This window comes from Notolepis coatsorum (assembly GCF_963971535.1).
Source record: "Notolepis coatsorum genome assembly, chromosome: 12".
NCBI classification, from domain to species: Eukaryota; Metazoa; Chordata; class Actinopteri; order Aulopiformes; family Paralepididae; genus Notolepis; species Notolepis coatsorum.
This window is the reverse complement of record NC_140176.1, coordinates 79080072-79092444: the sequence shown is the minus strand read 5'-3', so window position 1 is coordinate 79092444 and position 12373 is coordinate 79080072. Positions and strand designations below refer to the sequence as shown.

Genomic DNA, 12373 nt, shown 5'->3' with positions numbered 1-12373 from the left:
GCCAGGCCATTGTTTGGCCACTAGGACAGAGGCTTCCACTCTCAAAACAACAGCAAATTTGCAATAGCTGCAACCGGATAGATCACTCCCATTGCCACACCACCATTTAGCCAATTGGCATGAACACACACACACACTTGACTGCCATGCCCTATTTCAGCCTCCTAGGGCGAAACTTGTGGACATTTGGATGGGGATATTTCTGTGTATTCATGTCTCCACCATTTACCATCTCACAGGAATTTGCAATGAACACTTCTGAAGGAGACGATTAATAATAAACCAGCCCAAAACACTAGGGTTTCAGCCCCTTCTGGGCTTGAAGTCCTAATTACAACAATCAAGTAGGTGTGCGAGTTTGAGAAAATATGTGCAAACTAGTGTTGTCAAAAATATTAATTTTTCGATACATATCGATTCTGAATATTTAAAACAGTTTCAATACTAATTTCCCGCAATATCGATACTTTCTGCACTATCGGCAAAAAAAATGTTTTAAATTTTTCACCTTTTATTTGACAAAAAGTGATGGTTGGTGAAAGTTAGATTTGCACTTTATTAATCCCAATAGGGAAATTCATTCTTGTTTGATGATCAAGAGGCACCTTTTATTTGTTTTAAGTGAAGTTTGGTGAAAACGCAAGTTATTGCACTATTAATCCCAATAGGGACATTCATCTTTGTTTGATCAAGAGTAACCTTTTATATATATTATTATTATTATTTTTTTTTATATGAAGATTGGTGAAAGTTAGGTTTGAACTTCAATCCCAATAGGGAAATTCATCTTTGTTTGATTTTTTTTGTGTCAAATAAAAACAAAGTTATTTGAATGATTTCTAGTTTAAGAGAAAAAAAATCTATTAAAATTTTTAGGCCATATCGCCCAGCCCTAAAACAAAGGGTTTTAAAAGTGTTATAGTTCTCTTCTCTTATAATACCAGAGAGAAGGTGAGAATCGCCCAGCAACAAAAGGTAAAAAAAAAAAAAAAAAATGTAATAAAGAAAGTTACATTTTAAGATTAAAGTATTTTCCCCGTGGTATAGAAAATGGTATCGAATATCGATACTTTTCAAGGTATCGTATCGAAGTTAGAAATTCCAGTATCGTGACAACACTAGTGCAAACCCGTTTGTACATAGGAATATGGTAACAGATATGCGCAAGCAAGCTGGGACACTGTTGTTGTGGCTAAGGACACACTCATTATGCGAAATTCTTAATCCCCCTCCTCAAGTAGAACACTCAAGACAAAGCTTCAACAATTCTACATAAAACTGCACAATCCTCAGGACGATGACAGTCATCGAGTATAATCGTTTTCAAGCACCCAATAGAACGATTACACACCCAAAAATCTAATGAAGATCCAGGCTATGTGGTTATTATAAGTTAAAAGATTCAAGTGACAAAGAGGAGACATTGTTTCGAGAGAGAGAGGTCGCCCGTTTGTCTCCCGTAGGTATCGTCTCTCCAGTAGCAACAGCCTCTTTTTGTCTTTACTCTTCAGGTCCTATTCCAGACAGCGCAATTAAAAGACTTGCTTCCGTCACACAGAGCGAGAACATTCTCCATATGAAAGTAGACTGTATCCCTAACCTAAAAAAATATCATTTTTTAAAGCCCAGCCCCCCCCCCCCCTCCCCCCTTAAAAAAATTCCTTGGCTCCTTAAAACTAAAAGGTTAAGAGACCTCAAGCTGTTCAAACAGCAGAGATGAAAGGTTTCTACGTGGGGTTTGGCAGCTACTTTCTCTCCCTTTTCATCTCCAGTATCCGTTCTTTCCCCTCTCTCGTTTCCTCTACTTGTCTTTCTTTTTCTGTTGGAGAAACTCACTACCCACCAGGGCTTAGTTCTTTCATCTCTGCCTTCTCCTTCCTAATGTCCTCTTTCCTTCATTCACGCAAGAAAGTCAGCGTAGAGGGGTGGGGTGGGGAGGTAGGTGTGCAGGGGGGGGGGGGGGGGGGGTGTCAGAAGGTTTGCAGCGGAAGGTTCTAGAACTTGAAGGCGGTCAGACCTGGAGCGGGCTGCTGCTGCTGGGTCAGCGTGGCCGCCATGGCAACGGCCGCAGCGTTGGGCACGCCGGAGAAGGGGGCGGGTCCCGTGGTGACACGTGGCACACTCTGCCACTTCCTGCCAGATGCCCGCTTGGATTCAAAGACGTCGGTGGAGTCCTCCAGGAAGGCCCGGCGGTAGGAGAGGTACTGGTGCTTCAGGATCTGAAACAGAACCGCAGGGGAGACTATGGGTATAATCATCCCTGAACGACTTCTACTCTATACCCACTCTTGTGGGAAGAAAAATATGTGACCATCTAACAGGGAAGAAAGACTCGAGACTTGTATTGTTATTACCGGTACCTGCATTGCTTTTATTCTGTCTATTTTATACCTACCGGTATATTATACTGCTGTGAAGCACGTTGGGCTGCAAATCTTGTATGAAAGGTGCTACACACAAATAACGTTTATTATTATTATTTTCTATGGATCATATTCACACAGGGGCCATTTTGCTCTTATGTCATGCTCAGGTATTTTCACCCTAAGGGTGGAAAGGAATCCCAACCTGAGCATGACATGTTTAAATGCAGATATAAACAGGAATTCTTGGACAAGTATAAGTTAGAGCTTGAAAATAATGTGAACTAGTATTTTTGTAATTATTTATTTATCTTTTGCTGTAGTGGATAGGTATATTATTATATTAGATAACTTTTTACATATTAATATGATATTGTAAGGAAGGGGCAGGGCAGGACCTGATTCTGTCCCTTCTCGAACAAAACCATTTGTCTTTGAGCTATGTTGACAATTGCTTCCATGTCTAGGAAGATATATTTTATTTGTATTTTATTTCGTTTTTTTTTTGAGTCTACTTTCGCTGGTCCATGACTTAAATTTTATTTTGAACTGGACTGTGACATGTAGCCAGCAGAGTGGAGCGCTATACATATACCGTAATTTTCGGACTATACGGCGCGCCTTTTTTACCCATTTTTTGCGGCTTATATAACGGTGCAGCTTATATGTGACTCGACGTGACCAAACCCGAAAATGTAAAAATCGAAATATAGCTTTTTTGACTGCATTGAAATGTTATTTATCTGTTCCCTTATTTGCTAAACTTAATACAATTTGGAAATGAGTAAATTCTTGTTATTTATCCGACAGTATTGTGTCCCAATGCTAATTACATATGGTAATTAAACATTAAAACACCTGCGGCTTATAGTCCAGTGCGGCTTATATGTACACATCATTCAATTTAGCTGCCGAGGCTTATATTCAGGTGCAGCTTATAGTGCGAAAATTACGGTACAACCGGGGATCAGCAAGGTTTAAAATCAACCCTTCAAGAATAGAATGACTGTTCCTCCACACAGCTGAAATGGACAGGCTCCATGTGAATGGTAGGAGTAAAGTGACCAACCACTAAACAGGTGTTGTGCTTGGCAGGAGGTAGGCTAAAAGTTAAGAAAATGCAACACAGTGAAAACATATCAAACTGGCCAAATCAAAGAGGAAATGGCCCCCTGCTGCTTTAGACAAACAACTTCTTTCTGCGTTATTAATTATTTAATTCAGATGCACTGAGATTGTTCAAAATACTCTAGCTCTATTTCAGCATGCATTCATGGAAAAGATAAAAACCTGAGTAAACTGAAATGTCAGTGTTCAATTATCTGGGTTTTCTGGGTGAAAGTTTATCATTTAGATACACACATTTTTTATCGATAAAATTATCTTTGGGTGAATAGATTACTTGAATACTTATTAGGAGCAGCTCTATTTGCAATGCAGTCATTGTAGAGCCCCTGACTCACCTTCACATTCTCATGGACAGACTGCAGCTGGGCCGCCAGCGCCACAAACGTCTGGTACAACTTCTGCATGGCCAAGGCTAGGTCTGAGAACAAACACACAAACATGCATAAAAAAAAAAGATTCCCTGCTCTTTGACAATGCTATATCAGACATCAGACCACCGACCACTCGCGCACACAAAGAAAGGGAGAGATTCAGATACAATTTACAAGGCTTTGCTCCCCTTTGCGTAATTCACTCACAGCTCGGGCTGTCATTGTGGTAGACATGATCATAAACAGGTTTTAATGCACATGAGTCTCCCGAACACGTAAATCCAAGCCCAAGTCGATCAGAGCTTCAGCCTCTCCCCTACGACACAACTGTAGTTCTTTAGACAGCGAGGGAAATGATTACTATCAATATACATTTTTTTACCCATTTCTGAATCGCTCAACGAGATAGGGCGGCCGAGACCGTGCCGCATCACATATTGTAAACCCGCCTACGGGTTTGGCAACCTCAGAGGGTGTAGTGTAGTGAAAAGCTTCCCCTGTACAGCCACCTGGACTGTGCTTGCATCAAGAAAGACATAATATAATATATCCAGTAATAATATATACTAGGGCTGTCTTAAATACTTCGAAGCTTCGTTCGATGGGCATGGGATTCGAATATGAAAATAAAATTCGATTATATAAAAAAAAAATATATATATATTTTTTTGTTGTTGTGCAAAATCAACTGCCTCTCTTTGTTAACCCTTTAAATCGCTGTTGACGCTGAAACACGTCATTCCCCGCCATGCTTATTCTGCCGATGACGCTGGACAGCGTCTTTGATATCAATATTTCAAAAATCTGTGATAGAGAGATGGCGCTGCTCCGACCGGCTGCCTTTCTGTTCGCTCCGTCGAGACTGTGTTTACTTTTGTTAATATTTATAGTTTTTAGAGTTTTGTTCGTACCAACTGTTGGTGCATTTAATGTATATGACCGTCAGTCACTCATAGACATTGGATTACGGGAAACTTACCAACTGGATTACTCACTGGACCAGCTTTCCGAACCGCATCAATGGCCTGAAGAAATTCTCCGGAGATTAGGACCAGATCCTTTGTTCCTAGATCCCAGGAAAAGAGTACCCAGACGACGAGGAAAGAGGGCTGGGATCCGTAACAGGCTGAGATCCAGACGCCACCGTACACCACTGCCCAGTATATTGCTAGCCAATGTACAATCAATTGACAATAAACTGGATGACATCCGAGCAAGGATTCAATATCAAAGAGACGTTAGGGACTGCAACGTCCTCTGCTTCACCGAAACATGGCTCACACCGGAGGTTCCAGACCACGCAATTCAACCAGCAGATCACTTCTTTATCCATCGCAAGGATCGGACATCAGAGTCCGGTAAACAACGTGGAGGAGGTATTGCCTTCATGTTTAACAAAAATTGGAGCGATCCAACTAACGTGAAGGAATTATCCAATCACTGCTCCCCAGAACTGGAATATATAACCATCAAGTGTCGTCCTTTCTTCCTCCCGAGGGAGTTAACGGCGATCGTCCTGATCGGAGTGTATATTCCACCGCAAGCCAGCAACAAGGTTGCGCTCTCCAGACTCCACGACGAGGTAAATAGAATACAAGTGGCGAACGTTAACGCCGCCATTTTGGTTCTGGGCGATTTCAATAGCGCCAATCTGAGAAAGGTATTACCTGACTTCTATCAGCATGTGACTTGCAACACCAGAGGCGGTAACATCCTAGATCACTGTTACACGCAATTTAAAGGTGGCTACAAGGCTCATTCTGATAGTGGCTTTGGTAAATCAGATCACGCGTCCATCTTTCTTTCACCAAAGTACAAACAGAGAATTAAAAGTACTCCCGTAGTCTCGCGAGAGGTGCAGAAATGGGATTTGACGTCAGAGGAGACGATCCGGTCAGTGTTTCACTACACAGACTGGAATGTGTTCCGCGACACAGATAACATTAATGTCTACACGGAGACAGTGCTGGACTATGTTTGTACTAGGGTGAAAGAAACAATCCCCACTACCAAAATGAAAGTTTACCCAAATCAAAAACCCTGGGTAGACAAATCCGTCCGTGAAGCTCTGAGAGAGCGCACCAAAGCATACAACGATGGCCTAGTGGCAGGCAACATGAATGACCACAAGGTGGCGCGATACAACGTAAGGAGGACAGTGTCAGAGGCCAAACGGCGCTACAGGGATAAAATTGAACTCCAGTTTGAACAAGCTGACTCTAGAGCTATGTGGCAGGGGCTCAAAACGATGACAGACTACAAAGGCGCCTCCCTCAAACTGAACAGTGACATCTCCTTAGCAAATGACCTCAATACCTTCTATGCGAGGTTTGATGCTGGTAATAACAACACCAGCTCACAAGCCTCGGCAATGGGGGGGGGGGGGGGGTCGGCTGCTGATGGAGGCGCAGTGTTCAGGGTAACAGAGCATGAGGTGAGGCGGACCTTTAAAAAAGTGAATATCAGGAAGGCAGCAGGTCCGGACGGCATCCCCGGCCGCGTCCTAAAAGTCTGTGCCGACCAACTGGCCCCAGTATTCACTGACATATTTAACCTGTCCTTAGAACAGGCTGTCATCCCCACCTGCCTGAAGAAGTCCACTATTATCCCTGTACCCAAAAAATCCAAGCCTGCTTGCCTCAACGACTACCGCCCTGTAGCTCTCACCTCCATAGCCATGAAGTGCTTTGAGAAGCTAGTAAAGGGCTACATCTGCTCCTCCCTCCCCATCAACATGGACCCCCTGCAATTTGCATACCGCCCCAACAGGTCCACGGAGGACGCCATATCCCATGTGCTGCACACAGCAGCATCACACCTGGACAAGAGGCAGGGGAACTATGTGAGAATGCTATTCATCAACTACAGCTCGGCATTCAATACCATAGTCCCCTCCATACTCATAGCCAAGCTCAGGGACCTGGGCTTGGGCTATGACCTCTGCCAGTGGGTCTTGGACTTCCTGACTGGCAGACCCCAGGTGGTGAGAGCAGGCAACTGCACCTCCTCATCCATCACCCTCAACATAGGGGCCCCCCAGGGCTGTGTTCTGAGTCCCCTCCTCTACTCCCTGTACACACACGACTGTGTGGCTCAGCGGAGTAGCAATACAATCATCAAATTTGCTGACGACACAGTGGTGGTGGGCCTGATCTCTGCCAACGACGAGAGGGCCTACCTGGAAGAGGTCAAGGTCCTGGCGGGATGGTGCCAGGAAAACAGCCTCTCCCTGAACGTCAGCAAAACAAAGGAGATGATTGTGGACTTCAGGAGGTCGGGGGTCAAGGACTACAGCCCCCTCAGCATCGACGGGGCACCGGTTGAGAGAGTCAACAGCTTTAAGTACCTCGGAGCCTACATATCCGAGGACTTGACATGGACCACACACATTGACAGTGTTGTGAAGAAGGCACGACAACGCCTCTACTTCCTCAGGCGCCTAAGGAAGTTCCAAGTCAGCCAGAAGATCCTTAAGAACTTCTACTCATGTACAATAGAGAGCATCTTGACCGGCAACATCACCTCCTGGTTTGGGAATAGCACTGCACAAGACCGAAGCAGACTACAAAGAGTGACACGTTCAGCCGAACGCACAATTGGAGGGGGGCTCCCCACCCTCCAGAACATTTACTACAAGCGTTGCAAGGGCAAGGCTAAGAGAATCATTAAAGACTCCAGTCACCCGAACAACTGCCTCTTTGAACTGCTGCGGTCAGGCAAGCGATACCGGAGTCTCAAGGCGAGCACAGAAAGACTCAGAAGAAGCTTCTATCCCCAGGCCATCAGGCTGCTAAACGAACAATGAATGAACACTACACAACAACAACCACCAAACGCACATAGCACACACATCCACACGCACACACACTCACTTTAAACAAACACACTGTAGCACCCACTCCACACACTTTATAGCACACACCCACTTTAAACAAACACACTGTAGCACCCACTCCCCACACTTTATATTTATGGATGAAGGATTGCACTACAACTCGTACACCTTACTGTAAATTGTACCTAAAATTGTACCTCATCCCATTTCTGCTTTGCACTAGATAGTACTGTACATTAGTACACTGCATAGTATTGTGTATTGTATATTATATGGTAACTCAGAACATTGTACATATGTCTATACCGAACACTGTGACCTCATTTTTCTTCTTCTAAATTCATGCTATATTATGTTATTATGTTATTTGATACTATCTTGTCTAGCACAGTCTCTGGAGCGTAACAGTAAGAAGCATTTTGTATGAAAGTATTCTGTACTTCTGTATGACAACTATTAAAGAACTTGAACTTGATATTTCTCCCCCGGAGACATTATATGTACTGGTGAGCCCCTGTCAACTCTAACGGTTCAAGAGCGCCATCTGGTGGCCGATCGGCAGATCGCCCAGGAAAGAAACAGTGAAGTGGAAGCTGGTGCTCATTTCAATTTGGTCCGATCACTCGCTATAGGTCCCGGGACTCGAGCTCGACACAATGGATATCGATCCGTTGCCAATAACTCGATAAACAACATGATTTGGACGTATATACTATTATACAACCTGGAAATGGATTGGTTATTTCCACATCCCATAATAGAAAAAATTCTGTTCCACACTCATCTCCCAACGGCGAGAGGAAGCTACGGTGAGTTTCAGCGTTATTTTGTAATGTCTTCTATACTAACTGCTCCAATGATCATATCACCCACACTAGATGAATGATATAACGTTGCCCACGGAATTATAAACGACCCCCCGCCCATCCGGTCAACATCAGATCATACGTAGTAACTTCTAGAATTACGTGCAGTTGACATTTTTTATCTCGCGCCGATTGCTATCAAACTGTATACAATCATCAATATAATGCATTTAGGGCTATAAATCACGTTCTGGAGAAAGCTGCAGAAAACGATAAAAACATACTTATACTTTAGACCGTATTTTAGTATGAATATGTGAATGAAAAAGTATAACGTTGCTACACCCTGAACAATAGATATAGGACTTTGAATGGGCCATGGTAATGTCAATTTAGCAATACAATTTAAAAAGTTATAGTCCTGCAAAGAAGGGGAACTTCTCCATGTTAAATAGGGCTGGCGAGGGATGGTAAATTATGAATTTAACCCCGGCGATCAAAGGGTTAATTACAACAAGCAATGCTGTTTGTTATTTAAGAGGAGGTCGGACTCGGCACCGACAGATTTGTGTTCATTGTGCTGCTTTTATAAAGCCTCAAATAACGGCTTACAATATTTCATGAAAGCAAAGTGTTTTGTTTGTCTAAGATTTAAAAAGGTTTAAACTTTACAGCACTGACAAAGTTGAACAAAGTGCTGTACAAGTCCCACAACATACATTTCAATTTTTTTTTATTAAAAAAAGAAATTTACATTTCAAAGCTTCGAATTAAAATCGAATCTCGGCCCCGAAGCTTCGAATTCCAAAAAAGAATCGAAGGTCAGCCCTAATATATACAGTCATAGATGCAAAGCATTCTCGCATAAAGTGAACTGCAGCATTGCATGATGTTGCTAACGTAACCTACGCCGATACCATACGTTGCTAATGTAGCATTGATAATGTTATCTTGGTTAACGTAAGTTATTAACGTTGATAACCTACCACACGTCTGAAATGAATTAAACACTGTTGTTTCAGAGCCATGGACAGCGGGCTATTTCCTCGTCCTTTGCAGCAAATATATATGGGCTGGTGGGGGGCACTGTTAGCTACATTAGCCTTAGCTTAGACTAGTAGTAGAAAGATGGGTATTTTAGCTTTTGGTGGATGCTAGCTGCTAATGTTAGCACCAGCAGCCGGCTAAATTCTTCAAGCATGCATCAATTCACGGTGGATTTTATAGCTTGTATTTCTATTGCATCTTTACTTAGTATAGCAGCAAAGCACACTGGGGTGGTTGTGTGGTGATTTAGTGACAAGCAATACCTCTGTGTTGACATTGTGTGTGTGTGTCTGGGGGGGGGGGGATACAGATGGACATACAGACGAACCCTGTCCTAGACAGCGTCAGTGCCACACCGTAGAAATATGTAAAACTATACAGTATACAGAATACAGTAATCTTGGCATGCATAAGATAATAGTATGATGGTAAGAGTGGGTTACCCTGTGGTGTAATGTGCGAGCCACTGCCCTGTGTGGTCAGGTGGTTTTCCAGTTCCTCAATCTGTTGCCTGTATTGCTGCAGCTGCACCTCAAACTGCTCCACAAGGCAGCGGAAATAACTAAAGTTACACACAAGGACAAAGTCACAGGACACAATGTTAAATTATTTACTTATTCACAGGAAATGGGGTAAACAGAGTACATGAGTTGTTAAAACGAGATACAAAGTCTATGGTTAAACTTGCCAATTATATATTAGTCGTTAGTGACTGATTTATGGTGTGTATGTGTAGACTGGCAGGGCTGGTTGATATGAAACACAATATATATCCCAATATTTAGAGGGACTTTTTGATAGTGATAATACACAGTACTTAAGGTCTTAAGCCAGCTGAGAAATTCTGTTTTAAACTACTGTATTTATCTGGGCGGAAATTCCATTTGCTCGGAAAAACATCATAAAAGACCAAACATTAAAACACAAATAATCATTAATACAATGAGTCTTTATTCATCTGCAAGTTGAAATTGAATACCAATTTCACAACCATACTAGCCCGGCTGCCCCCCAAAACAATTAATACCTTTTAACACTGAGTGCCAGCCACGAGAAATCTCGTTAGTTCATGCCATGTGTTGAGTGCCAAGAACGAGAAATCTCGTTATTTAATCGTTATTTTTTATTATTATCGATTTCCATTCATTTTTCATCAATCTAGCCTCACGTTACCATTGGGGATCTATCTGAGCTTGAACAGGGAAAATACCGCCCCCTATCGTCTCTCCGGATGGTATTGCACCCATTGGATTGGACTGAATGAAATGGATGGGGGAAAAAAAAGAGTCTGGAATCCACATTTTACTTGTCAGGCATGTAACTGAGATGATCCCATTCATTGCCAAGCCGCAGAACAGCGTGGAATATGTGTTTCCAGTACCCAGCGTTGGATCAATAAACGCGATCGTTATTTGGAATGGCGATCAGGAATTGGAATAATCTTTTTGGAGAACATCTGATCTGAGGTAAGGAATCTATTTTACCAGTCTTGGGATAATCAGAGTTTTTTTTCACCTATATCTCAGCGTGTCCCATATGTGTGTGTGTGTGCGTGTGTGTGTGTGTGCTGATCAGGAAATAAGATAATTGATTTTTCAGCCCGCTTCTCTAGCGTGCATAAGTACACATATACTATCGATAATCTAGCGTTTATTTGAGAACTATTCATGAATATGCCGAAAAATGACAACGTGTTTTGTGTATTCCACTAAAGCGCGATTCCTGCAGAATCACCTTTTATTTCTGGAAGTTTCCAAAAACAAACGTTTTTCAAAATGGTATAAAACGGAAATGTACCGATTAAAAAACAATCCGTTTCGACAATGTTGACTGCAAACAAGTCATTGATAAGCGACGGGCGTATTAGACACATAGCCATAATAGTTTATGCGTTCGCAAATGTGCTCGCCCTCCCATTGACTACACTAGCACTGGCACTCAAGCGCTAAATCGTGCGCCCCCTGCTGGCACTCAAAGTGTTAAGGCCTTAAATTGAGAATTATGAATTAAATACTTTTTACTACCGCACAGATACCCTGTTATTTCCGTTTCTGCACTCTATTTCAATGTGCAAATACCCAAATTGACAAATAAATAATCACTGATAATTCACATCATCTAAACAAAACCTATTTTGCTCATCAATCCAATGGCGACAAATACATTTTAAAGATCATTATAATCAGTCGACGATACCGACATGCCGCAGATATATTGTGCATCCCTTATGATAAATATTGGTATACTGCCCGTTTTGATTTATAAGACATAAGTGGTTTTTGTTTTCCATTTTCAATGAATGGAGCTAGGTGTTGTGTTATATTGGGGCTGGAAGGCATATGCAAAGATATGGACTTATACAATATTGTCATCCACGATATATTACATATTGTAAAAGAAAATATATACATACTGTATATTTTTAAGTTAAAGAAATAATTGTTTAGTATTGTAGCAGTATTAAAAGTAGTAAAAGAAGGGGCGCCCAAGTGGCAAACCACGTAACGCACTGCGTCTCGGCCGACCCGGGTTAGATTCCCAAACGTGCCGTTCTTTGCCGAATGTCTTCCCCCCGCTCCGTCTCCCATTCTTCCTCTCTCTCTACCGGACTGCCCGGTAGTAAAAAAAATAAACAATAAAAATCTACCAAAAACATACAAAAAAATTAAGTAGTAAAAGAAGACAGTTTTGAATTAAATAGCACACAAAAATAATGTCATATCACACTAATTTGTACAAGAAAAGTTAAAACCATCTACTGTTATACCGTAAAAACTAACAAACACTGATATATTTGAGTCATATCGCCCAGCCCTATGTTAT

General features: G+C 42.1%; 1 protein-coding gene across 5 annotated transcripts in view; it reads right to left on the bottom strand.

Moving 5' to 3' along the window:
* Positions 1 to 12373, bottom strand: part of nup58 (nucleoporin 58) — a 66835-nt gene that overhangs the window by 28563 nt on the left and 25899 nt on the right. For all 5 annotated transcript variants that reach the window (XM_084326106.1, XM_084326107.1, XM_084326108.1 and 2 more), the window contains 3 exons: positions 9994 to 10112; positions 3827 to 3909; positions 2018 to 2219 (listed from right to left, as the gene is read on the bottom strand). In XM_084326106.1, coding sequence (XP_084182232.1) covers positions 2018 to 2219; positions 3827 to 3909; positions 9994 to 10112 — 404 coding nt within the window. The remainder of the gene's footprint in view (positions 1 to 2017; positions 2220 to 3826; positions 3910 to 9993; positions 10113 to 12373) is intronic.